The sequence below is a fragment of the Condylura cristata genome, unplaced genomic scaffold, assembly GCF_000260355.1.
Source record: "Condylura cristata isolate star-nosed mole 26May11 unplaced genomic scaffold, ConCri1.0 scaffold00017, whole genome shotgun sequence".
Classification (NCBI taxonomy): domain Eukaryota; kingdom Metazoa; phylum Chordata; class Mammalia; order Eulipotyphla; family Talpidae; genus Condylura; species Condylura cristata.
Genome location: NW_004567118.1, coordinates 3332157 through 3359397, shown reverse-complemented (window position 1 = coordinate 3359397; position 27241 = coordinate 3332157). Strand labels below are relative to the sequence as shown.

General features: G+C 54.8%; 2 protein-coding genes across 4 annotated transcripts in view; one reads left to right on the top strand and one right to left on the bottom strand.

Annotated features, from left to right (window-relative positions):
- The window catches only part of ACLY (ATP citrate lyase), a 61066-nt gene that overhangs the window by 33717 nt on the left and 108 nt on the right, over nt 1-27241 (bottom strand). For 2 of the 3 annotated variants that reach the window (XM_004684182.2, XM_012726136.1), the window contains exon 1: nt 371-497. The gene's annotated coding sequence lies outside the window, so the exon portion shown is untranslated. Of the gene's footprint in view, nt 1-370; nt 498-16420; nt 16626-27241 lie in introns of those variants that run through there. The other variant, XM_012726135.1, reaches the window with a different exon arrangement.
- Nucleotides 6442-26541, top strand: TTC25 (tetratricopeptide repeat domain 25). The gene is made up of 12 exons (XM_004684951.2): nt 6442-7616; nt 9577-9708; nt 9922-10072; nt 10623-10684; nt 10967-11135; nt 12435-12659; nt 12770-12977; nt 16010-16096; nt 17830-18026; nt 19995-20095; nt 22738-22822; nt 24862-26541. Exons 1-12 carry the CDS (start codon nt 7503-7505, stop codon nt 25404-25406), a joined length of 2076 nt encoding a protein of 691 aa, XP_004685008.1. The 5' UTR covers nt 6442-7502; the 3' UTR covers nt 25407-26541.

Sequence of the window (27241 nt, the reverse complement as noted above, 5' to 3'; positions counted from 1 at the left end):
CCGTACCCGGCATCCGGTGGGCCAACCCGGATGGGGGCAAGAGGTGGCCAGATAAAGCTCGGCGACTGGCCCCGGGCGGGGGCGAGGGGCGCCAGAATGGGGCAATGCAATTCGGCGGAGGCAAGAGAAGCAAAGGCGGCCACGAGCCGCGCGTAAGCTCCCGGGAATTGGAAGGAGTGTGTTAAGGGGGTCGACACGCGGCCACCGGCCAGGGTCCCCGACCAGGGCTAATCCAGAGACCCTAAAACTTCCAAGCAGGTGCAGGCAGGGCGCGTGAGCACCCAGCCGGCATCTGGGGAGGCGGTTCCGGGTTGAAGGAGACAGGCAGGAAGCTCCCAGACTCCCGGGAAAGTCGTCGCCTTCCACTCACCTCTCCGCGAAAGTCCGTGCGCCGCGCTCCCTCCACAGGCCCTGACTCAACGCCACCCACTATCCGGAGCGCTCCAGCCTCCGGCAGCGCCCGGAATCCGGCTTTTGTCCGGGCCCCGGCGGGCTTCTCCCCGCCCCCATCGGCTCACGGCGCGAGAAGCCCCGCGATTGGTCACACGCGTTCCCTAGCCTGAGCTCCAGGGCTCCTCCCAATTCGCTGCTAGGCGTAGCCCCGCCCAAGAAGGCGGGCCCCAGGGGCTGCTGGGACTTGTAGTCCCCCTGGAGCGTACGTTCCAGACAGCGGGCTGGCACCGCCTCTCTGGAGCCGACGGGGCGGGGGTGGGGGGGCGGGGCCTCGGGTGGGGAGATGGGCGGGGCTACGCTGGGAGGAGAACGTACGGGGCTGGGGGCCGTGGCCTGATCGCTTAAGGGCTGGGCCGACCGCCGCTCGAATGGGGGAGTAGGGCAGGCTAGGGGGCTGGGGGAACTGACTGTAGCGCAGTTTAGGGATCTAGAGGCTTCTGCTCTTCCCCCACGGGAGAAATTAATGTCCGCATTCCGGACGCCTGAAATTGGCCCAGACCGAAAACCCAGTTGCTAAGACCCGTTTTTTCACCTTTCGCCGCGCCGGGCAGGTTTTGTTTGCTTGAGGACGACCCTCCCTCCTTGCCTATTCCCAGACTTCCAGGGTGGGAGGGCATGGGGCTGGGCGAGCAGGTAGGGTTGGAGGGTGCCACTCAAACTCCCTTCTGTCCCACTCTTCTGCTCGCCTCCGCGCGGCCTGCCCGGAGCTAGGAATGCAACAGGAGATTCCAGCACTTGGCTGCGACACTTCCAGTCTCCTGCTCGCCCCAGCCAACCCCACACTTAAGCACTGGAATTAATGAACTGCCCTGTCCGGGCTTCTCCATTACCTGCGAGACGTTTTCCAAACCAAACTGGGACGACAGGTGCTGATGAATTTTGGGGGCAGAATATTTGAAATCAGACAGTCCCAGAGCCAGGACATATATTCACTAATCACGTTCTGGAATTGCCCTTACTGCTGAAGGTGCAGGAGCTGTTGCCCTAGCAGCTACCCAGCTCCAGGAAGAATCATGTGCTAGGCAGCTCAGGTGAAGGGGTCATCCCTGTGTGCAGGGTATCTGCATGCCAGCACCCCTGCCAAGCACCCCAAGTCCTACTGACAGTGTGACAGTGTTGCATCATTCTTGCTAACAAAATTCCCCAAGTCTTTCTTCCCAGATCCAGTTTTAGTCTAAACTTGTTGTCTATACCTGAATCAAGTGATTTCTAGTGAGGTCATTGCCTGGCCCCCTTCCCTCACACATCCTCTCCGAATAGCACCTCCTCACCCTCTCTGCTCTCTATCCTAGGGAGTCTTCCACCCCTACATGAGTGGAGCTCCAGTCCTACCAAGAATCTCCCCAAAGAACAGGAATCTGGGATAAGGATCACCTTGCCATAGGTAAAGAAAACATCTCCCATGAAGGTACTTCATTTCCATGAAAAGGCCTCCTATGAAGATACCCCAAAACTCCCCATGGTCGTGGGGACTGCAATGTGGGGTCTTTGTGGTCTAGCAGTAGATTGTAGTAAGGCAGACTCATCTGTACTGAAACTATCCCTCTAGTTAGAAAGATACTATCACTCAGAAACAGGTGTCCAGGTGGGACATAAACTAACAAACTTTGTAGATCAATGTGGCAATATTGATTTTAAAAAAATTAAATGCACATGCCCTTTGCCCTACCAACTTCCTTGTCAGATATACTTGTATATATACATAGAGATCTTTGCTGCCTTCACTCTATCTCCAGCACTTGGTGTTTGTTTGTTTTTTAAGATTGATTTATTTATGCACACAAGAGCTGGGGTATAGGCCAGAGGTGTGGGGGTGGGTGGGTGAGAGGATTCACCAGAGACAGATTGGGGAGCAGAATAGGCAGATGGACTGATAAACACTGCTGAGGGGAGCTTGGGGCAAATCAGGAGAGGTCTGCCAAGCCATGTGGGTCAGCTCCCTGGCTGGGGATGGAACTGTGCTGCAGTGGCTCAAGATTGCTTCACAGTACTGAGGCTTAACCCCTTGTGCCACCAGGGAGGCCCCTATCTCCAGCACTCTGTATAGAGCTTGGTAAATAGTAAATGTTCAGCAAATATGTAATGATTGATTAAATTCTTCATGTAGGTGTTGCTGCCTCTATGTTAGACAAACCCTGGGCAGAGGTAACAAGAAAGTAACCATCCAGGGAGCAAAGGAGGAGAGGTGCTGGCCAGATCAGTGAGGGTTTTCAGTTCTCTCAGTGGTCCAGCTCTCCAGTTCCAGCCTCCTCAGGGACAGCTCTCTCCTTCTTAATTTAATGCCTTTTAAAATCCATTCTGCCGGCACTGAAACTCCTTTGCCTCCAAATGAATCCACCTGAGTCCCTCTTCTCATTTTTCTGTTTTCGGATTTAAAAACTCTAAACCCTTTTTGCTTTTTGCCAGGTCTGCCTTGTCTACTACAAGTTACGGCAGGTGTCGAGGAAAAGAAAATTAGGTGTCTCCCTCACCTAACTGTGAACTGCTCAAGACCAGAAGTGACTTGTTGATTTATTTTGGCATCTAATTGCCAAGTGTGAGCTAGGCACATATTAGGTTCTCACTGTATGCATGACTGAATAAACACCGAAGGCACATGTGAATGAAAGAAGGAAACTGTAGGGGAAAGGCAGGGGGGTGAGGGGAGATGCAGCCAGAAGGGTCTTACCTGAGGGTGCAGTTGGAAACCCAGTCTCTCCTCGAGCAGCCAGGGGCTTACAACAGAGGTCTACCTGATCCACCCTGGGAAGAACCAGAGCCTTCTCACTTCTGACACTGACTCTGCCAACACTCAACTAGTCTCCAGTTGTTGCCAAGGTCCCAAGTGCCTGTGTGTGCCAGAGAAGCTCTCCAGGGAGGTGTGGTCAGACCCAGCAAATGCGCTTAGGAAAGATTCTGCAGCCGACCAACCAGCTCCTGTCTGGGCTCTTCCCAGATTCAGCCCAGAGCCTACGGTCTCCCTATCTTAAAAGCTGCAGCTGCTACCTCCCACCAGGTGTGTTCCTGTGAAATTCCTTCCTCTTTCAGGAGGCCTTCCCTTGGAAAGGCAGTTGCCACTTCCTGTGCTAAGGTGGAATCTGTATAGCTCCCTTCACATACTTACCCTTGACTTTCACTTGACATACTTTATTGTATCTCTGACTGAGTTCATTATTTTTGCCTCTTGTCTCTCACTACCATGCACTGTGTTTGGGACTCTTTCAAGGGCAGGCAGAAGCAGAGGTCATGGTGTATAAATAAAAGTTGCCAGGCTCGTTTAGGGCCAAAGTTTCTAGCCTGACACTAATCCTTTTTTTAAGATTTATTTATTTATGTGTACAAGAATGGAGGTACAGGCCAGAGGGGCAGGCAGGGGGTTAGAGGATTCACCAGAGACAGAGTGGGGAGCAGAACAGGCAGATTGAGAAATACACTGCTGAGGGGAGCAGCAGGTGGGTCAGGAGAGGTCTGCCCTGACATGTAGGTCACCTTCCTGGCTGGGGATCGAACTTGTGCTGCAGTGGCTATAGCTAGCTTCATAGTGCTGCACTTTAACCCACTGCACCACCAGCCAGACAAATGGGACTGAAGTCATCCTGGGCTCTTTGTTTATTCTGACCCTGGTTTATTTGGAATGGAGGCTTTTTTTTTTTTTTTTTTTTGGTGGAGGGGGAGGCATTATTTTTTTTTAAAAAAAGATTTATTTGTACATACAGAACTGGGGTACAGGCCAGAGGCTCAGGGGCGGTGAGAGGCTTCACCAGAGACAGAGCGGGGAGCAGAACAGGCAGATCGACGAAGTACACTGCTGAGGGGAGCAGCGGGCGGGTCAGGAGAGGTCTGCCACGCCATGTGGTCACCTCTGGGGCAGGCGGGAATCGAACTCATGCGGAAGTGGCTTTAGCTTCTCAGTGCAGTGCTTTAACCGCTGCGCCACCAGGGAGGGCCGGGAGGCATTATTTTTAAGGGGGAAAAGCATGACACATTGGTTTGACTAAAAATAAAATGGAGTTTAACTCATTTGATATTAACTATTTAATACCTATTTAAAATCATTTTGTATAATATTCCTGGTTGTAGACTACGGTTGGTTGTAGACTAATCCTGGCAAGTATAAGACTGCTCAGATAATGTCTCCAGATGACTGGGACTGGAATATATAAAACAAGAATAAAGTCATAATTTCCGTCACATTTCGTCATCTACAAATGGTCATTAACTCTGGAAAAGAGTATCACAGGACAAAAAGAGACTGAAGTATTCTCTGAGCTTATTTATCATAACACAAGTAGAACCAGGTTTAGGGAAACCTGGCAGTCTCCTGGAAGGTTTCTGTTAAACTCCCTGGAAGGGAGCTGACAAACTGCCCTGTCCTTTAAGGTGATGTTTACATTTTTAGATGAATGAAGGAAAAAATCAAAAGGGTCATGAGATATGAAAAATCATGTTAAATTAAAAAAAAAAGCAGGACCTGCCTCCCTCTGAGATGTTTGGGAGTCTCATCTTAAGTGTGGGTTCTGTTTACCTCTCTCCCTCTTAACTTAGATGTCTCAGGGATGTGTATGGGGCCCAGTGCTACTAATCCTTGATCACAGATACAGGAGTGTCAGGATGAAAGCAACCTCAGCAATCCCCTAGTCTAAGTTTCTTATTTTACAAAGGAAACTCAGGGAAACAAAGGCCCAAGAGGTGGTCTTACTGTGACTAGGTAGGCAGAGGGACGTAGCCCCTGTGGGAGCTGGCAGGTACTATGAGTACAGTCGAAGGGTGGCGTGCACGAGCACCCTGTGGCCACCGTGTAAGTACACATCCTGCAGACTCTCACACACATGTGCCAGGAGACACAGGCAAGACTGCAGAAGCTGGAGAGAGCCCAGATGTCCTTGAACCACTGAATAGAAGAATGAGTGCATCAGGATATGTTTATGCAATGAAAAACTACAGCAGGGGAAAGTGAAGTGCAGCTACACAAAACATGACTGAATCTCAAAAATGTGACGTTTAGCAAAAGAAGTGGAGCATAAACAACGATGGTGTGGTTCAATTTACATAGCGTTCCAACAAGCAAGCCTAAGTTGTCTTAGAGTGGGTACATGCTAGAATGGGAAAGCTATAAGAAAAGCAAGGAAATAGTTATTACAAAAATGTGACCTGAAACTGGTTCTTTCATTCTATACATACTTGGCAAATACCTGCAACATGTCAGGGCACTGGAGCAACAACAGTGAAGGAAAGAAAGATGCTCACCCATGTGCAGCTTACATTTTATCAGGAGAGACGTGATCAACTATGCATAAAATAAAGTGAAGCTATTTAGATCAGAGCGTGGTGCTAACAACAGCTTGCCAGCGGACAGAGGCCATCTTCTCTGAAAGCTTCAACTTCTTTTTTCTTTTTGTAAGATTTATTTATTTATGCATACAAGAACTGGGATACAGGCCATAGGTACAGGAAGGTGAGAGGATTCACCAGAGAGCAGGAGCAGAACAGGCAGGTGTACTGAAGTACACTGCTGAGGGGAGCAGCAGGTGGGCCAAGGGAGGTCTGCCACGCCATGTGGGTCAGCTCTCTGGAAGGAGATCGAACTTGTGCTGCAGTGGCTTCGGAGAGCTTCGTAATGTGGTGCTTTAAGCCCCTGCGCCACCAGGGAGGACTCTGACTATGTACCATTTTAACAATCTATAGCAAGACAGTTTCACTCCAGTGCACAGGCTGATACTCTTTATACATCTTGTGAAAAGGTGGTCTTCCCTCACCTCCTTCCCTACTCAGTCTCAACTCAGTGTTACCTCTTTTGTGAGCCACTTCTAACCTATCCCAGATCTTAATTGAATTATGTACTCATTTGAGTCTGAAACTAGTCTTTTCATCTCCCTCACAGGTACACAGATGTTTGAATAACTTATCGCTTTGGGTAGTCACTACTATTTATGCATCTCTCTGCCTCATTAGATAGAACTCTTCCAGGGAAGGGACCAAATTTTTTTCTAAACTGGTTATTAAAGACATTCTTTAATTTTTAAACTTTAAAAAAAATGAAATAACTATAGACTGATGCGAGTTGTAAGAAATAATACAAAGAGAAACCCTGTGCCCTTTATCTAGTTTCCCTCAACTGTGTGTGTAGGGGGACAACTTTAGCATAATAGCAACCAGAAAACTAACACTGATACAATCCTTTGATCTTATTCAGATTCTCCAGTTTTGCAAGTACGCATTTGTGTTTGTGTGTGTAGTTAAGGATATATTTTTAGCATTTAAATTTTCACAATGACTTATTTAGCTCTTACTCTCTGCCAGACATTTGAATTCTGGGAAAACAAGGCTAAGGAATTTGCCAAAACTCCTTACCGATTTAAATGGAGTAAAGACATTAAAAATCTGATACTTAAATGGAGTAAAGACAAGGTATTGTTGGGACCTAGAAGAACTTTGCCCGCCTTTATTTGGAGGAGGGACAAAGAGGCAATGGAGAAGGATGTCAGACAAGCCCTTGGTCGGCACGTGCAGCAGGCACTGCAATAATTAATCTGAACCCTGTTATCTCCACTTAGTCGCACACAAATCCTCACACCCCGAAGGTTTCATTATCTTCACGTTCACTGGTCGGAAAAACGAAGGCTCAGAGCGCCCGGGACAGGGTCACCCTGGTCACAGTGACTCCAAGCCCAGCGAGGCGACATGTCACGCACTCATCCTTGACAGGTACGCCCTATCCCTGTTGGAGTTCTGCCCCTAAAGCTCTTCCTGCCTTCCTGGCTGCAAGTTCTGGACTCAAGGCAACACTGTAGAGAACCGAGGGAGCGTGCCACGGCAAAGAGCGCAGCACGAGGCGCCCTGCAGCCGCTGTCCACGCGCCGGTCACTCCCTGGCCTGGTGCGCGGCTCACTGGCGCATGCGCACGCCGCACCCGCAGCACCAGGGTCTCCGGCCCCCGCGTATGAGGGGAGGGGCCGGAAGTAACTCGAGTCTCTCCGTTGCTAAGCGACGGGGCTTCCACAAGCCAAACAGATGTTCTCCGGCTTCTTTTCCTCCCGTTTACAGCTCCAGCAGCTCCGAATCCCGTCACCATGTCAGACGCAGAAACCGATGGCTTGCGAAGCACCTTTTCCTCTTACATGACCGAGGGCGAGCGACTCTATCTGTGCGGGGAGTTCGCTAAAGCCGCTCAGAGCTTCAGCAACGTGAGTGCCACTCTGAATCCACCCCCACTTTTGATCCCTGGTAACTCTGAGGTCCTCTTGATGCTTGGGGGGCCCTATTGTCCCTATTATTCTCTGGTTCCTGGTTGATACACTACTGTCATAGACAACCTACTGCTTGGACATCTTCCCTCAATTTCCACTTGCTCCTGGCCCTATTGTTAATAACCATTCTCTGCGTTCACCGTGACCCCTTCTACTTATTCACTTAAGTATGTTGTGATTGTCTGCCTCCTTCCACAGACCAGCGTCAATTTCCCATCTTGGATGGGGAGATTGGGAGGCTGCACTGTAGAAGTGGTGACATCTCTGGCACCTGGTTGCTCTCAGAAGGTGGTCAGTAAATAACAATATTGTACAGGAGCTTAGTATGAATTGCTCCACCCATACCATGGGGTTGGGTGCAGTTTTAGGGTATCAGGCACACTGCGGAGTGCAGGTCAAATTTATGCGGGAGGTATTGTTACTACCTTGTTTTATAGAGAGTTGAAACTCCACTGCTCGGGTGCTGACCACCACAAGGAAGCTATTGGATATTCTTATGACAATTTCTTTTACAACAAAAAGCCCACTCTTTTTTTTTTTTTTTAAGATTAAAAAATATGTTTGCATAGGGGAGGGAAATGCACTGGACTATGGTGATGGCACATGGGTGATGTGGTGATGGGAAACCCAAGGGGATTGCAACTGAGATGGGAAAATGCACAAAAATATGTAAAAATAAACTTATAAAATTAAAAAAATATATATATATTTGCATAGAAGAACTGGGGTGCAGGCCAGAGGTGGGGGTAGCAGGAGAGTGAGAAGGGTACAGGCTCACCAGAGACAGAGGGGGAGCAGAGCAGGCGGATCCACAGAAATCCACTTCTGAAGGGCACAGCTGGCGAGACAGGAGAGGTCTGCTGCGTCATGTGAGTCAGCTCCCTGGCTGGGAAATTAACTCAGGCATTGGCCGTACAAAAAGTCCACCCTTATTCTGAGTGAGTAGCCCTCTTACCAGTCCCAAGACTCCTCCCAAAGTCAAGTTTCTTTACTGCAATCCAGTCTCCTGTCTCTTTTGACCACCCCAGACACATTAAACACAGAAATGACTGACTAGCTGGGCCAACAGTTGAATTCAGGTGCCTTGCTCCCACTCATTCTCTTTCTGGACCTTGTTCCCTCCAGCAGATGTTAAAAGGCAGCAAGAAAAAGTACACCACTAGGGAAGGGAGCTTTGAATGAGAAATGGTCTGTTTCTAAGAAAGACAGAAGCCACTTCCTCTTCCTGGAAAAGTATCAATAGGAAGGTCTTAGAAAGGGGTGGGTATAGCCGGATATTTCTGGAAGGTCTGTACCTCACTGCCTCTGAGAATGATCTCAGACAGAAGAGGGTGGGGAGCCAGGGAAGCGCCCTACTCCCTCTGTAGCAGCTTTTCTTGGCATTTTCATCATCCTCGCCTGACATAGCAATCCATTCTCAATAAACTATGTAAAAAATAAAAAATAAAAAAAGACAGGCGGAGTGGAAGGGGTAACTCAAGTTGCACACTGTCAACAGTCAAGCATTTTGAAATCTCTTTCAAGTGTGAGGTACAGACATTTCAGGTTTGTGGCTGAATTTGGCATGCCCCAAACATCCTGAGATTCTGTTGCCTGAGAGGAGGGGAGGAATCCCAGATATTTGGGGGAAATTCAGCTTCACCTGAGTGGTCTATTCTCACAACGCAACCAGTAGCTTCCACACGTTGGCTGGTTCAGGACAACCTGGGGTAGAGCTGACCAGGGTGACTGAGCAAAAATCATTGTGGTGCTGCTTGGGTCTGATGAGACCCAGAACCCTGTCTGCAGACCTGAGGAGTCTTCTTGAGCCTCTGGCAGGACGGTTTGGGCCACTATTTCCTGTCATCCTCTACCCTGCCTTCCTGGATGCCTGCCAACCAGAGTGGTTCTCTCTCAGGCTCTCCACCTTCAGAATGGAGACAAGAATTGCCTGGTTGCCCGCTCCAAGTGCTTCCTGAAGATGGGAGAGCTGGAGAACTCCCTGAAAGATGCTGAGGCTTCACTCCACGCTGACCCCACCTTCTGCAAGGTGAACACTCAATCCAGCTTCCCCCACTGCCATCGCCTGCAGCAACCCCTGGCTGAAGAACCAGCCAAATGGTCTGGCCCTTGATGCCAGCTTCTTTCCACTTACCCCTTGCTCCCTGGATCCCAACCTTGATCCCAGACCCTGGACCCTTCTGCTGCCACACCTGAGTCCTGTTAAGTCTAGTCTGTCCACTTTCACTTCCTTTCATTCCAGGGGATTTTACAAAAGGCTGAGACCTTGTACACCATGGGAGACTTTGAGTTTGCTTTGGTGTTCTACCATCGAGGCTACAAACTAAGACCTGATCGGGAATTCAAAGTCGGGATCCAGAAAGCACAGGAAGCCATCAACAACTCGGTGGGAAGTGAGTGACCTTGGGGCCCTGTCCTTGTCAAAGACTCTCAAACCATAGGTTTAAGGAAGAGGTGAGTTCACCTGGCCTGCTGCTGGCTGTGGAGGCCTGGGAACCGTCTGCTGGAGCCCAGTCCCTACCTACTGTACCAGACTTTCTCATAGTAGGCCTCGCTGGCCTGGGGCCAGTGGTTTGGAATGGGCTCCTGACTGCCTGCCTTCCCCCTTTATCATCTACGCACCAAGGGCTGGACTTCCCCATTGCCTTCGTGGCAGGGGCAGGAGGGCGGAGGACCCGAGCTGGCCCCTGGTTGGCAATGGCGTGGGGCCTTCCAGTATTTGGAAATCTGGCTGCTATGCCTTGGGCTAGCGGGGGCTGGTTGCTGAGCTCCTAGGAGCATGTACCATGCACCCTGTGCCATTTGCCTGCGAGACTGACTCAGAGTCAGCTTTGCCACAGTCTCCATCATCCTCCTGCCCAAGACAGCCATTTCCACATAAAAATATGTGATGGGTCATGCTCGGGGGCCTGGCAGACCTGAGTCCCAGCTTCGCCCTTACAGGTCCATCTTCGGTTAAACTAGAGAACAAAGGGGACCTCTCCTTTCTAAGCAAGCAAGCTGAGGTAAGGGCCCTGGGTCTGAGGCTGAGGAAAGACGTGGTTCTCTGAGGAGAGTGGCCCCAGTGACCTGAGGAGCACATGTCCTAGGGACACTGTCCAGGAGTGATTACCCTTGTCATGATGGGCAGCCCTGGCACTCTGCCCAGCTCCAGAGGGGCCTGGGAGTCTGACTGTTCCTTGGTTTCGGCCCACAGAGAGATCCTGGAGGAGAAATCTGGGGTCCCAGACTCTGGGGCCGTGGGTGGGTACCCTGTGCTCCTCATTGAGGCTGCTGTATCTTCGCAGAGTATGAAAGCCCAGCAGAAGCCTCAGCTTGTCATGAGACAGCACTTACAGCAACCCAAGAGAGAATACAAGCGGAAGGCCTCCCTCAAGAATGAGAAGATTGTCCGCCAGCTCCTGGGAGAGCTGTACGTGGACAAGGAGTATCTGGAGAAGCTCCTGCTGGATGAAGGTTTCAGATACTTGGTTTGCAATGGGATCTTGGCGCAAAGGAACTCTGGGGTGGATGCAGATTGCACGAGACAGGGACAGTCTGTCGTCTAGTAACAGCTAGCATGCTCCTCTGGGCAGGGTTGACTAGCATTCTCATTTCACAGATAAGGAAACTGAGACACAGCAGGCTGAGTACCTCATGCCGGCATGTGTGAGGGCCCAGCAGTGACCTAGCTTTCAGATTTGAATCCAGGAGCCCAACTTCACAACCAGGGTTCTTACGCACTGTAGGACTCTGGGAGGGACCACCGGAGGCTTGGATACCCTAGGCCTTGAAGGGTGTCCCCTAGCCTGGGGTCTGCATAATGGGCAGAGGAATCCAGCTGGGAGGTGCTAGAAGGAGAATCCTAGGCTTCCAGAACTAGATTGTCCTGAAATCCCACCTGTCCAATTCCTGCTCGAAGAGAAGAGTTAGAGCCTCTAAGTAATGAGTCACTCATCCCAGGTGACAAGTAGTTGCTGTTTCTGCAGCTCCAGGCCTCCTTGCCTCCAGTTCAATGCTCATCCTCCCACGCTGACAGTAACTAGGATGACGGTGGAGCCCGACATGAATGTCTCCATAGCGTGGCGGGTGGGAGTAGTGCCCCTGAGAGGGGATCACCCTTCAGGTGATCACCCTTCAGTCAATGCCTTTTCTCCAGAACCGACTTCTCAAGGTCAGATGCAGGATTCCAGGCAGGTCTGTGTCACGGGGCCGCTGCACTGCTGACACATCTCTGTCACTGGCCTGACCACCTCCCTCCCTCCAGAGAAGCCTTTGTGCTGGCCAGAGGTGGCCTGGACATTACCCCAAGTGGCCCTGCAGCTTTGCCACAGTGTCTAGCCTCTGGGCAGGTGGGCAGGCAGGACCAGGGCACACGCCTCCAGTGACCAGCACGAGCTGGCCTGTTTGGCACCTGGGGAATCCGTTGGCATGGGCATCTTGAGCCAGGTCTTGCATTTAGACTTGACCTTCCCTGAGGACAGGGACTGCAATGCGGGGACCCTGAGCGTTGTCCTTCCTGCTTGCTCCTTACATTTTGTCACAAGTGGCCTCTGCAGACTCTGAGCAATGGGTGTACCCCGAGGAGGGGGCCGCTCTGGCTGCCTTGGCCAAGACAGACCCACTCTGCCCCGCGTGTGCTCCCACTGTCCCTCCTGTTCCTGCAAAGTCAGGCAGAGCTGCCCACAGCGGGCCCTGCGGCAGGGACCCTGAACCAAGAGGAGGCGACCCCGTAGATGCCAGTTCTAGTTGGTTCCTCTTCACCCTTCCCCACAGACCTGATCAAGGGCACCATTAGGCATGGCCTGACCGTGGAGGACCTCATCATGACGGGCATCAACTACCTGGACACCCGCAGTAACTTCTGGAGGCAGCAGAAGCCCATTTACGCCAGGGAGCGGGACCGGAAGCTGATGCAAGAGAAATGGCTGAGGGACCGCAAACGCCGCCCCTCTCAGACAGCTCGCTACATCCTCAAGAGCCTGGAGGAGATTGATATGCGTGGGTGGTGTTTCCAGAGGGGGCCGGGCCCCAGGTGGGGAGGGAGCAATCTGGGGTGGGGAGGTGGCTCCTAGACTGCCCCCACCTCCCCACCGCCTCTCCCTCCCCAGTGCTGACCAGCGGCAGTGCGGATGGGAGCCTTCAGAAAGCTGAGAAAGTCCTAAAGAAGGTGCTGGAGTGGAACAAGGAGGAAGTGCCCAACAAGGATGAACTGGTTGGAAACTTGTACAGCTGCATAGGGAATGCCCAGATCGAGCTGGGGCAGATGGTCGCCGCCCTGCAGAGCCACCGGAAGGACCTAGAGATCGCCAAGGAATAGTGAGTGTCAGGGCAGGCCTTGGGCCTCCAGGCTGGTGCTTTGTCTCAGCCTTTGCCAGGGCTGCTGGAGCCATTTTCTGCCCTGCTTGCCTGAGGTAGAATCCGCCCCCACCCTCAGGAGCAGCCTACCTGGACTGGGACTGGGGTAAAGGACAAGCCGAGGCTATTTGCCTCTTTGCCACAAAGCGGAGGGAGGTGGCCCGGAACTCCCCAAAGCTCCCAGTGCCGAGGCTCTTAGGGCTGTTTTGTTTGCCCAAGCATTCATCGACCCCAGGCATGCCTCGTGCAGCTAAGTCCACTAACCATCATGCAGGCCAGACCTAAGGATCATTTGCCTGCAAGCTGCAAACAAACACACGCTACCGCTAATTAGTCGTCCCTGTGAAGTTTGTGTTTGTCCAGTTCTAAGGGAAATTAAGCCCCAGGAGTTCTTGAGGTGTGCGCCCTGAGGCAGGCAGGAGGAAGGCAGGGTTGGCCACAGTCTTGCCAGGGGAGAGTGGCCAAGGGCAGGCCAGAGCAGCGGGGTTGGATCAGGCAGGGGCTGGCCCCAGAGCCTGGGCTCAGAGTGGTGGTGCGCTGGGCTTCAGCGCTGAGCCTCCCAGGCATGGGGCCCCTTAGCTTTGCTCAGCCTGGGTCCCTCCTCTGTCCAATGCACATGAATGACATTAGCCGAGCGGGCCCGAGGGAGGCTGGCATGTGGATGTGCACACGGAGGCCTCAGGACTACGTAATGCTAAGAGGAACCCCCCCCCCCACCAGCCGCTGCGCAGACTGCAGGCTCCCCTCAGAGCCCTGCCTCTATCCTCTATCCTTCAGTGCCTCTGCGACTGTCTCCTGCCCAGTTTCTGCTCCCCCCACATTTCTGGGCCTCTGGCAGCCTCCCATCAACCTATTTCCACTCACGGGGCCGCCTCCCCCGCTTCCAGCTCTCTGGCACCTCACCACTTGTCACCTCCAGAGACGCTGCTTGTCCTCTGCCCACGCTCCTCCCCCTCTGACAAACACTGGCCTCTCCGTGTCTGCAGGTTAAAACCAAATGCTTTTGCTTGGCTCCCCAGGCCCTCTCTGGGCTCTTGGCCCCCAGGCCAGGCCTCCCTCTGGGTCTGTATTTCCTGGCCTCCTGCCTGCGCTCGGGTCCAGCTCACCTAGCCTGCGCTCGGGTCCTCGCGGCCTCATCATGCTGAGCGGGACCATCAGACACAACCGGCCTTGGAGACAGACCTGACCTTGCTGCCTGGCTTTGGCACCTGGAGCCACGTGGGTTTGGTTACATGCTCCCCTTGTTTCCTCATCTCTAGTGACGGCATAAGGGCCCACGCACAGGGATTATGATTAAATAAGAGGTGTGCATACGGCCCGCTGGATCCAGCCGTCCAAGGTGTCTACACCCTTCCTTCACCCCAACCTCAGGCCTGCCCCACCTCTAACCTGTGCACAGGGGAATCCCTGTCTTCCGCCCAGACCTCTCGATCCCCTCAGGCGCCTATCCTGCGATGGCCCCCCAGGCCCAGGAGGAGCCTGGTGCCTGCAGCTCTGCAGACCCTCCCTGGCTCACGGTTCTAGCCCAGCCCCACCAGCCTCTGTGGGCCTCCTCCCCAGCCGCGCCCTTCCTGCCTCCCTCCCGTGGCACACCCAGCCCTGTGCCTGTCTGACCCTTTCCAGTACGCCTACCGGCCTGCTTGTGAACATGTACCCATACATAGGGTTTTCGAAACAAAAGCAACTCCTCTCTCTGTTGGGTCTTGAAAGAATGTACCGGGAAAGGGCCTCCTTAGATGGCTCCAAAGGAAGGCGTTTCAGCACTCATGGTCATCTGTCCTGCCCGGTGGGCACTGAACCTACCCTGGAGGGCGGGCCTGGCCGGCCACGTTGAGGGCTGAGTCAGGGGAGGAGCAGTGCATTGAGGCCAGGGGAGCCTGCTGGCTGCAGGCCCTTGAGGAAGTCCCCAGGCTTGCCTGGGAGGGAGAGAGGGGCTGCTGGAGGAGGGGGTCTGAGATGTGAGGGAGGTTCTGGTTTTATTTGTTGGGAAGGAGGAATTTTTACTTTAAGATTTATTTATTTTGTGCATACAAGAACTGGGGTACAGGCCAGAGGGTGGCAGGTGCCCACAGCCTGGGTTGGGGAAGGGAGAGTCCTTGAGGGTGAGAGGTGAGAGGATTCACCAGAGACAGAGTGGGGAGCAGTACAGGCAGACTGACTGAAATACACTGCTGAGGGGAGCAGTGGGGAGACAGGAGAGGTCTGCTGCGCCATGTGGGTCAGCTCCAAGCCGGGGCTCAAACCCATGGCACAGTGACTCCAATAGCCTCATAGTGCTGAGACTTAAACCCTTGTGCCACCAGGGAGGGCCCAGTAACTTTTTTTTTAAGATTTATTTGTTTATGCATACAGAACTGGGGTACAGGCCAGAGCTGCAGAGGGTGAGGGATTCTCCAGAGACAGAGCAGGGAGCAGAACAGGCAGAGGTACTGAAGTACACTGCTGAGGGGAGCAGCGGGCGAGACAGGAGAGGTCTGCTGTGCCATGTGGGTCAGCTCCCTGGCCGGGGATGGAACTCACACTGCAGTGCTGTGATAGCGTCATAGTGCTGCACTTTAGCACATTGTGCCACCAGGGAGGGCCCCTGTAACATTTTTAATTGGGTAAATTACAAGTTCCCCTCATACTCGTATCTCTGAGTTAAGAATTGGACTTATGGGACTCTGCAGTCACTGCCACACGAGTTCCATCCGCGGCCAGGGAGCTGACCCCCATGGCGCAGCAGACCGCTCCTGTCTCGCCCCCTGCTCCCCTCAGCAGTGTATTTTGGTCCATCTGCCTGTCTCTGGTGAACCTTCTCATTCCCACCTCTAGCCTGTACCCCAGTTCTTGTGTGCATTAATACATCTTAAAAACAGTTGGAGACTTCTTTTAAAATGCCCACTTCTTACTTGTTTTTACTTCTTACCCTGTTGACCAGTTTCTTTACTGTTTGTGCAGTCCTCAGAGTAGCCAACTTGTGGTGAACAGCATGACTTGCTTCTTATTCACAGTGACCTTCCTGATGCCAAGTCGAGAGCCCTTGACAATATCGGCAGGGTTTTTGCCAGAGTTGGGAAATTCCAGCAAGCCATCGACACGTGAGTTGCCAAGGACTGTCCCTTCCCCAACCCAGGCTGTGGGCACCTGCCACTCTCATGCCAGAATGCCTGGCCCAGGCCAGACCTGAGCTGGGCTCCTGGCTCTGTGAGGCCATCCCGGCAGCCTTTTGCAAACTCTGGACTCATCCCTTTCGTTAATAGAATAGAACCTGCATTTTCTCAACAATCACAACTGTGATTAGCACTACCTGGAGTACTTGCAAGGCACGCGCATTACCGGGCTTCACCCCTAGAAATTCTGACTCTACAGGTGCGGGGCAGAGCTCAGGGACCTGTTTTAACAAGCTCTCAGTTGGTCCTTACCTCGGCAAGTTCAGGAGCTGTGGACTCCACTTCTGGGTCCTCTTCCAGGACTGTGCTGTGACAGGGCAGTCAGGCAGGGCTGAGGGAAGGAGGTCTGAGCTCCGCAGACTCCCATGCTGGCCTTTGATGTCCAGTGACCTGCGCCAAATGGTGACTGAATCCCAGGGGACCACCAGGGAGGGCCTGACCTGGGCACTGGCCTGAGCTGGGAGAGACAAAAAGGTTGTTTTCCTGAATGAGACTCGGTGTCCACGTGTCGGACTATGAGACCTCCACACCCATCCGTATCATTTTTTTTTTAAAGATTTTTTTATTTATTTATACAGACTGGGGTACAGGCCAGAGGCACAGGGGTGGGGTGTTGAGAGGATTCACCAGAGACACAGTGGGGAGCAGGACAGGCAGATGGACAAAGTATACTGCTGAGGGGAGCAGCGGGCTGGCCAGGAGAGGTCTGCCGTGCCATGTGGTCACCTCTGGGGCCAGGGATCGAACTCGCACAGAAGCGGCTGCAGCTGGCTCGCTTGCAGTGCTGCACTTTAACCTGCTGCGCCAACAGGGAGGCCCCATCTGTATTTTTTTTTATAATAAAGTGTTTTATAATCAATATATGCCTAATATATATTAAAATCTTAATTTGGAAAATACAGAAAAGTAGGACAAAAATGATGCAATCCTACTACCCAAAGACAAGCAGGAATTTTTAAAAAGTATTTATTTATTTATGCATACAGAAGTGGGGTACAGGCCAGAGGTGCAGGGGCTGAGAGGCTTCACCTGAGACAGAGTGGGGAGCAGGTTGACAACACACTGCTGAGGAGAACATCGGACGGTTCATGAGAGGTCTGCTGCGCCATGTGGGTCACCCCCTGGCTGGGGATCGAGATCAGGCTGCAGTGGCTTTGGCTTCACAGTGCTGCGCTTTAACCCACTGCGCCATCAGGGAGGGCCCGACAAGCAGGAATTTTAGCCCTGCTCTTACTGATTTCTCTATTCCAAACTGTATAGTGTGCTGATTTTCTCCCGTTTAAGACTATTCTCACACATTTTAAAAATAATAGTTTATTTTTACATCATTTTGTACATTTTTTTTTCATCTCAATTGTAATCCCCGTGGGTTTCCCATCACCAAGTCACCCATGTGCCATCATCACACATTTTTAATGTTATTTCAAATGGTTCCTTCTAAAGATGATTTTCAACTGTATTGTCAAATTTGATCCCATAGCTCTATTAGAATAGCTTTCATAGTTTTAAAAAATCTGTCGATGCTTCTTAGCTTCACTCTGTATCTAACAGACCTGGTGAATGTAGAACAGTTTTTCCTCTCATCCGCTGGAAGCCCTGCTCACCTATGGCCGAGTGCAGGGGTTGAGTGGAACAAGCTAACTCTGTGCTCCGGTCCCCAGGTGGGAGGAAAAGATCCCTCTGGCGAAAACCACTCTGGAGAAAACCTGGCTGTTCCATGAGATTGGCCGCTGCTACTTGGAGCTGGACCAGGCCTGGCAGGCCCAGAGTTACGGAGAGAAGTCCCAGCAGTGTGCCGAGGAAGAAGGGGACATTGAGTGGCAGCTAAATGCCAGCGTTCTGGTGGCACAAGCACAAGGTACAGCCGAGAGGCCCCCCTAACCTTCCCCAACCCCCAGGCCCAGTAACCATGCCGGGCTGGGGGTCCCATGCACCTGTGTGTCCCCGTCCAAGTGAATTCTGATTCTCAGAGTGGGGAGAAGCCCTCATTTGGCCACCTTGAGGAAAACACTGATATTAAGCTGAACTGAGAGTTTGGGGCATCTGAGGGAACTTTCTGGCGTGATGGGAGTGCCTTAACCTGGGGTTAGTGGTGGGGATTCATTACCCTTCTGCAAAAATCATACAACTGTGTGCTCACAGATGGGTGCATTTTATAACGCGAATCATATCTCAATCAAATTGCCAGAAAACGGAAAGAAAACCAGCAAGGGGCAGGGAAGAAGGAGGAATAGATGAAACAGAAGTGGCGATATTTTGCTAATTGTGAAGCTGGGTGATGTGACGGTGGCTCACTCTACTGTCTCCTTTTACCTGTACCTACATTGAAGCCTTTCATAAGCTAGCGTTCAAAAGAAATGGCTCCAGGTCACTGGCGAGGGAGTGAGGGGGCTGGAACCGGAACTCGCTCACCCGGGGTGAGCCCTGGCTGTGGCTCCTGGTGGCAGCGGCCCTGGTACCCAGCTGCCCCGGGGAGTGGGGGGGAGTGGGGGGGAAGCTCATTTTTTACTCAGACCCCGCATTTTTTTTTAAGAAGAGTCTCACAAAACCCACTGCTACTGCACTAATTACAGTATTTAGAAAAGTATATGCCAAAAAAAGGACGTGGCCACAAGCCCCGCGGGAGCCCCGCCCCTTGTGGCCAGAGCCCAGCGGCCACTCCGGCCGGCACACCCCGCATTCTTACTCCAAGACTCGCCTTTGGGCCTGCAGCTCCGAACGGCACTGCCGCTCATTCTGCGCCGCCTCCGATGGCCTGTGACTCCTTTTCTCATGTGTTGAAGAAGCCAGTTATTCGTCCCCACTTCCCGTCACTCCACATGCTCTCTGCATTGCTTTCCAATGGGGTCGCTTTTTGCAGTTCTACTGACCCGGCGCAAGCCCAACTCTCCCGAGGGGTCCCAGGCGGCTCTTGGGAGAGGGGGCTTAGGGATGCTAAGTTCCTTTTTTTTTTTTTAAAAAAAAAGATTTTATTTATTAATGCAATCAGAGCTGGGGTACAGGCCAGAGGTGCAGGGGTCGTGAGAGGCTTCACCAGAGACAGAGCGGGGAGCAGAACAGGGCAATCGTGGAAGTACATACACTGCTGAGGGGAGCAGCGGGAGGGTAAGGAGGGGTCTGCCACACCACGTGGGTCGCCTCTGGGGATCAAACTCGCACCCAAGCTGCCGCTAGCTGCACTTTAACCTCTGCGCCGCCAGGGAGGCCCCGGGGGTGCCAGGTTCTAAGAGAAAGCAGTGTGTATGAAGAGCAGGGGACGGCCACTGTTCTCCCTCCTTCCTGAAGGGGGGCTCTTTCCGGGCAAACATCAGCCAGTCAGTCAGCGTGTCCAGTCCCCGCCCCGGCACCAACAAGCTGGCCGAGCCCGGCCTCGGGGGGCCGAGTGGGCCCCAGAGTGGGGGCTGCGCTTCCAGCTGCCGCCCGCCCCCGCACGTCCAGCCCTTGCATATGTTGGTCTCCACGGCATTTCTGAAAAAATTGAATAACCATTTTAAAACTATGGATGTCTTCTTCTGGAATGATCTAAATAGGGGAAGGATGGGGCTGTGCCCCTGCCCTGGAGACACTGACGTGTGCTCTGGCCCCCGCCCAGACCCCTTCCCTCATTGACCCTTCGAATGGGCGGGAGCCCAAGGCTCTGTCCCTCTGTCGTGAAACAGCCCAGAACATGATGGAAAGGAGGGGGAGGTGGCGGGCAGTGATGCGGGGGCCTGGCCTGCTGACGGCCCTGGGCACCGCCAACCAGCCCGGGGACCCCAGGCCGGTGGCCCCCACCCACATGGTGCGGAACACAGCACAGCCTCCCTGCCTGTCCCCTGCTCTCCAGTGAAGCTGAACGACTTCGAGTCGGCCGTGAACAACTTTGAGAAGGCTCTGGAGCGGGCGAAGCTGGTCCACAACAATGAGGCGCAGAAGGCCATCCTCAGTGTGAGCCCCAGCTGTGGAAGAGGGGGAAAGAGGAGGGCGGGGGGAGCAGGGTGGGTGGAGGGAGGGGGCGGCCCTCAGCCCCTCAGCGCTCTCCACCCTCCTCAGCTGCCTATCACCCACCAGGAGGGCAGGCAGCTGGGGGCTGCACCATAACAGAAGACAGAAACAGGAATTTTACAACCATATTCACTCTCCCCCTCCCCCCCCCCCAGGCTGGTACCCCATGTGGTGGCTGCTTTGGCTTCTCTTTTCTTTGCTTTAACACAGGCTGAAGCCTCCTAGACTGAGTCTAGGTCTGGACAGTGCTGCCTCCTCCAGGAGTCAGAGGAGTGATTGCCTCACCCCTTTGCCTTAATCCTCTGCTGTCTTTCCTGGGAGAGCGCTCCAGGCCCTTCCTGGCCAGGGCTGGGAAGCCTGTGGTAACCTCTCCCCCTGCAGCAAGCCGCCTTAGTTCTGGCTCCAACCAAGGCAGCCCCCTGCCTGTCCCCGAACTGCCTCTTAGCACTGCACGCCAGCCCGTTCTCTCTGCCCGGAATGTGCTTTGAAACTGCCTGGCCCAGCTCTTCCACCTGGCGAGCTCCCTTCTGCGTTGGCTTTCAACACCCCCTCTCCCAGATGGGCTCTGAGCCCTGGCCTGGGCGGGGCCTCTCTCCTGGCCCCCAGCCCCAGATGTCTCCTGTTGTTGTCCGTATCTCTCTGTACTGAACGGCCTAGACGCCGGAAGGCAGGCCTCCGTCCCGCTCAATAAGGCAGCCACAGGGTCAGTTAGCTCAAAATGAAGTCACAGCAGAGGAAATGCAACATTGCGCTTCCCAGCCACACCACTCCCCTTGTACCAAGTGCTCGGCGTGGCTTGTGGCCACCCCAGGGTGCAGAGCCAGGGCATGCCTGGGGTTGCAGAAACATCTGCTGGCCTTACTGACCTAGACCCTAGGCTTCAGGAGGCATGGGCTGGCGGGAAGCCTGGAGGTACCCCACCGCTCCCAGAGCCATTTTAGGCCAATGCACACCTTGGGGGGCGGGGCTGCACCCCGCTGTGGCAGATGCACAGGCAGCTTAGCGTGAACCCCCTGGCCACCGCCAGATTGCTGCCCCTAAGCCTTCTCATGTCAACATTCCGGAGTTGCCACAGCACATAGCTGGACCCCAACAAGCAGCTACTAGAGTGAATTGGGCAAGGCCCTGCCCCTGGGGAGTGTGCCTGGCTGAGAGGCCAGAGTGCAGAACAGTGAGCAGGAAGCACCAGTGGCCCGGCCCAGGGACCAGGCTGTGGGCAGGGCAGGCACTCAGGAGAGCGAGGGGGCCCTGGGGAGTCACCCCCAGAACTAGAGAAGACATGGAGGGGAGAGCTCGGCCAGGCTGAGAAAGGCAAGGACACTGAGGCCCGGCGGTGTGGCACTGAGGGGTCCCAGGGCTGGTGGGGTTCCCGGCAAGGGGAGCAGGGTCAAAGGCCACAGGCAGGCAGTGGATCCAGCCTGGACCTAAGAGTTGGGAAGGGCGGAGAAGTGGCCTGGCCCGCTGGGCACCCAGCTTAGGGGCTAGCTCATGGCTTGAGAGGTCCCAGTGGGTGAGGCCATTACCTCCCCGGCAGGGAGATTCCCAAGAGGCCCCAATGGGGTGGCAGTCTGCAGCCTGCTTTCACCCAGCCCAAGGCCCAGAGCCGGCACCTCCCATGCTTTTCCTCTGAGGAGTCCGCTCCCCTCACTGGTTCTGGATTCCTGGGGTGGCCGCTCCCACCTAGGCCTCGCCACTTGAGCGAGCACTTGGGGCACCCCAGTGAACACATTTGCTGACCAGGAGCTGGCTCTGGGCTGCCCAGCTTGAAGGTGGCAATTTTGGTCCTGGCCTCAGGAAGTTGAAAACACCCGCCGCCCCCCCCCCACACCTCCTGTCCATGACCAGTGAGGTGGGGACTAGGGGGATTCAGAATGAGCGACCACAGTGGAAGGCTGGGTGGGGGCTCTTGCAGCCAAGGGTCTAACTAAGGGGTGGAGAGGCAGAGAGCAGTCCCTCTTGCCTGGGCCAGACAGTGTCGTGGCCTTGAATGACCTCCTGAGACCGGCCCCTGACCCTTCCCTCCTGGACTGGCCTCGAGTCTGTGCAGCTGGGGGAGTGGCAAGCTACCCGCAGGGAGGTGCGAGGCCCGTGGCTCTTCCGTGCCATTTCCCAAGTCTGTGGTGCCCTGCCCATGCCAGCTATGGGGTCTTCTGTGGGGAAGAAGGCAGAGCCTGCCCTCCAGAGGTTCACAGGCCCAGGGGAACCTGCGGACACCTGGGGCGCCCCTCTGAGGCCGGCCAAGCGCGGGGTGTTTCTGAGTCCTGTCCATGGCTGGCTGCCCTGTGAGTGCAAGGGGCTTAGGTGTCTCCCTGTGTTGGCTAGAGCCAAAAAAGCTTTAGGCAAAAAGGGCAGAAAACAGCGGACAGACAGGCTGCCAAGGTAGAGGCCAAGTCCCGGGGGCAGCCACGTGTGGAAACGTAAGCTGCCCGCGGGCAGGAGTCTCCCGCCAGCCAGGAGAGGGGAGGGTGGCAAGGTCAGCGCCCAGCCCTGCCCAGCCCTGCGCCCTGGGGCTGGGGTGTGGGTGGCAAGGTGTGGGTGCCAAGCAGGGGTCAGGAGAGCTCACCAGTTCCCTCTACTACCCGTAGGCTTTGGATGACGCTAACAAAGGCATCGTCCAAGAGCTGAAGAAAACCAACTACAGGGAACTTTTCTATGGGAAGAAAGAGAAAGGTGAGTTCCCGAGCCCCGAACAGGGCCCCGTCGGCCCCACCCCCACCCCCACCACGCCTCTCGCCTCCCCCCAGCACCCTGTGTCCTGCCCCCAATGGCACCATCCTTCTCCCCAGGGACCTGAACCCCACTTCTGCCCTGAGAGCCACACGTGCATTTCTTCCATCAAATATCGTGGAACCCCTGTCTCATGCCAGGAAGGGGTGAGATGTCGGGGGCAGACTCAGTCCTGCTCTAGAGAAGCCCACACCCAGGGGCACCCTGAGAGCGGGACGGGTGCACAGGCGGGCACACTCCCTGTGAGGACAGAGCCCAGTGTTCTGGCTTCTCCAGGGAGGTAGGGAAGCCTCCAAGGAAGAAGAATCCTTGGGGTCACCTTGAAAAGGGGCCCCACGGCTTTTCCGGGGGCAGGTGGACGAGGGAAGGCATTCCTAGCAGGGAAAGGGGGGCACAGAGGCATGGGCCGACAGTGCCATCCTTCTGGGGCGCCTGTGTGGCAGGAGTGGGCCGAGCCCAGGCGGGAGCCCTCTCACTGGTACTCAGCGCCCTGAGAGGCAGCTGCTGTTTTGGGGGGCTGAGTAAGGTCCACGGTCTGCCTGGGGAAGTGGCAGTCTCCCTTGGATCCACACTCTTCCCGACGTGGGGCTGCTCTCTGGGGCCAGAGCCGGGCCACAGAGGTCAGAGAGGCAGCGGTGAGCTGAGGGGCCGGGGCTGCACCTGCTCGCGGCGTTTGGGGGAGGAAGTAGTAGGTTGTTCCCCCCCCCACCACCACACACACACAGCCTGAGCCTCACCCCAGCCCCTGCTCTGGCTGGGTCCTGCGCAAGGAGGGAGACAGGAAGGGAAGCCGACGTCAGCCAGAGCTTCCCCTGGCATTCTCAGCAGGCCCTCCAGGGACTGACTCTCCTGAGCCCTCCAAGAGTGCCGGGAAATGGGTAGCACTGACCGCTGATGTCCCAGGTCAGGACTCAGGGCTCCAAGTCCTGCCACAGGCTTCAGGCTCCAGCCACTGGCTCTAGGCTGTTCCTGGGGACAAGGACAGCCTCTGCCCCTCTGTGTGTATCTTCAGCCAGGGCTGGGGTTTTGTCATCTGTGGGGACAGAGCCCCCGCCAGGCCCCAAGGCCAAAGCCCTGTGTGATTCAGGGGCAGCAGGCTGGAGAATTGGAATGTGGGGCTTTGGCCCCTGAGCAGCCAGGTGTCAGCCCTATCATCCAGTGCCTGCCATGTGGTGACTGGGACCCTCAGAGGGATGCCCTCTGCCCTCGGAAGAGCTGTCAGAGGCCACAGGAACCTTAAATGAGACCAGACACCGCCCGGACCCGCGGGGCGCCCCAGGCCCCGGCTCTGGCCGCAGCTGCCAGCACTTCCCTCCCCGACCAGCAGGTGGCGGCATGGCACCCCTCCTCGGCCCGCGCAGCCGCTCCGGCACTGCGCGCCGAGCCCCGGGCTCGCGCAGTGGAGACTCGGGAGGGCGTTTGCGTCTTTGCTCCGCCTTGGTTAAAAACAAGGAGCGAGGAGCAAGGCCGCGGTGGTTGTAGACAGCCGTCCAGCTCAACTTCCAGTAGCGGTCTGCTGGTATTGTTGCAGGGAACCTTGGGACAGATGACGGACCTGCTTCCGGGCCTCAGGGGCAAAGGCCGTGAGGATGGGGGGGCGGGGGGGGGGCGGAGCGCTTCTTCTCTCCCAGCGCCTGGGCGGGTTCTTGTTGGGAAAGGACTGCTCCTGGGCCACGGTTGTTCTGGGTTCAAATCCCGACCGCCATTTCTCTCTTTGCAGTTCGACCTCCGTGTGTTTCTTTTTCCATCAGTCTCAGGCCCTTTGATCACAAACTCGAGGCAGTGACACGTGCAACGTGTGGTGGCCGAATGGTGCACGCGGCACACACCCGGCGCCTGGCAGGGCTGCGGCTCGGCGTTCGGCAGATGCCTTCCTCCCCTTTCAGAAGGGGGAGCCGTCTCCCAGCCTCTCCACCGGCCGGGGTCCACCCAGGCCCAGAGAGGACCCAACTCTCCCCTCCCTTCTCTCCCTTGTGTTTCAGAAGAAACACCTGCACAGGGTAAGCCAAAGGCGACAGAGAAGGAGACCCCAAGAAGAACGAAACATGATTCCGAGAAGGTAGTGAAGCACTGGGAGAGAGAACACGGCGGCGGGACCGACAAAGAGACCGAAGAGGACGTGTCCAAGGAAGACCTGGGCACCGCAGCGAGCGACACCCAGGGGTACAGGCCGGGCGGAGGGCTGGCTCAGGCCAGCTCCTTCAGGAGGAGGGAACCCCGAGAGCTGGGGAGAGATTCAGGCGAGGCTGCCAAGGTGGTATCGGGAGCACCAGGCATAAGAAGTTCCAAAGAAGTAGATCAGAAGTTGCCCGAGGTGGGCAGAAGAGAATCAAGAGAAATTTTTAGGAGGGATTCACAACTGGACCAAAACCTCTCCGAATCAAGCATAAAGGAACTGGAGGAACCCCAGGAGGCACCCCTGGAAGCCAGCAGGAGCGAGTCAGAGGGGCTGGTGGAAACAGGCTCCGAAGAGCAGACCACAGATCAGGCTGACAGGATGGAAGGCGACGAAAGGCGGGGTGACTGAAGGGGCGCGGGGCGGGGGCGGGGGCTGGAAGGGGCCAGGGAGACCTCACTCAACTGGACTTTCAAGCTGAGATTTATCTTTCTTTAGTAGGAAAAACCGGGGGCTGTGTCCCGCAGGTCACCTCTGCCTCTGTCACTACTTTCACTTTAAATACATAGTTTCACTCTGACAGACCCCGAATCTGTCACTTTGCTTCCTCACCTGCACCATTGTCAACAGAGCCGTTGTGAACGAGTGACTGGAAACAGGGTGCCACTTCCCTGCAGGCACAAGTCTGGCCTGACTCTGGTGAGAAACACAGACACCCCCAAACAAGGTCCAGCTAGTATGTGACTGAGGGGGAACATGGAAACAGATCTCTTCCCCAGGGCCTGTCCATGGTCCTCATGGAAGGGGTGAGAGAGGTGCTACGAAGTGCTTTTAGGGCGTGAAACAGGTGGACACCAAGGAACCCCAAAGGCCTACGTCAGGTCTCAGGGTGGGGGGTGGCAAGGCCTGGGCGTGGTGCTGTGAATGCCCGGCCCGCGGCCACTGGGTCAGCTTGCCAAGCACCTGGTTGGCCCGGAGGAAGCTTTAGAAAGAAATGGGGCGCCAGCTCAGCCCCCACATGACAGAGGGGAGACAGCTTGTAAGCTTTGAAACTCTTGAAAACAGAATGAAGCTGTCAACTGAGAGGGGAAAAAAGGGCTATGATAAATGAGCATTTATCTGGGTGTCTTCGATTTGCTCACTGGGCAGCATAAACTTAGGCATCAGTCCAAGTTGTGTCTGACTGGGGTCTCTGTTTAAGAGGGCTGTAAAGGACAAAAGAAGGGAGAAGGCAGGATTGCAAACTTTTCCCCAAGAATTAGGCCTGGTTAGGGATTAGATTCCCGAGACTCCCCTGACTTTTAGTCAGTTTGGCTTTGGTTACCAAGGAGGGACAAGAGAAGATGGCCACTCGGTTCTTGGGAAGGCTGTGTCTAGTTGAGACCTCCTAAGTCAAAACCGTTGTTTGAATTGTAAGTTCGTCAGAGTTTCCGGGGACCTCCCTGGTGGTGCAAGAGATTAAGTCTCAGCACTGTGAAGCTGCAGCCGTGCAGCCACCATAGCTGGGTCTGATCCCCGGCCAGGGAGCTGACTCACATGGCGCAGCAGACCTCTCCTGTCCCCCCACTGCTCCCCTCAGCAGAGCATTTCAGTGGATCCGCCTGTTCTGCTCTTCACTCATCTCTGGTGAATCCTCTCACCTCCCAGCCCCCCCTGCACATCTGGTCTGTGCCCCAGCTCTTGTATGCCTAAATAAGTAAATATTTAAAATAAAGTTTCAGCACAGAACAGAGTTGTGTACCCTGGAATACCCCCTCTGATAGGGGTACCGTGCTCTAGAAACCCACAGGGAGGTTTTCACCCCAGATTTCACCTTGGGTACATTCAAGCTGGGGGTTCCCCAAGCTGGGTGCCTCCTCTGTAGAATGGGGAAGTGTCTTAAAGGGCAGGGTGAGAAGAGATTTATGAGGTTAGCCAGCACTCGGTAAACAAGGGGCTCTGAACATCCCACCCACCTGTGGCTCACAGGACAGGTGGCGGCTGAGCAGCCGCCTGAGGATGAGGAGGGTGCAGAGGGGCCACTTCATTTCTCTTCCATCCCCTGGCCCTTCCCATCATCCCCTGGCCCTTCCCATCCTGACTCCCGCTCCACAGTTCCTAAGGGCTGGGTTGGGGCTGATGTTAGGCTGGGCGTGAAGCGTGATATATTTCACAGGGCGCCCCACACGCAGCAAAATAAACAGTATTTTAATGCAATGTGGGGGGGGGATCAGAATGCATGCAAAAACCCACGCTGAGTAAAATAC

What these genes read in the sequence shown, in the direction of transcription:
- TTC25 (XM_004684951.2), top strand. Translation starts at nt 7,503, where the DNA reads ATGTCAGACGCAGAAACCGATGGCTTGCGAAGCACCTTTTCCTCTTAC. An exon ending in CATCAACAACTCGGTGGGAA is followed by an intron (nt 10,073 to 10,622) that starts GTGAGTGACCTT and finishes TCGCCCTTACAG; the next exon opens with GTCCATCTTCGGTTAAACTA. An exon ending in CTATGGGAAGAAAGAGAAAG is followed by an intron (nt 22,823 to 24,861) that starts GTGAGTTCCCGA and finishes CTTGTGTTTCAG; the next exon opens with AAGAAACACCTGCACAGGGT.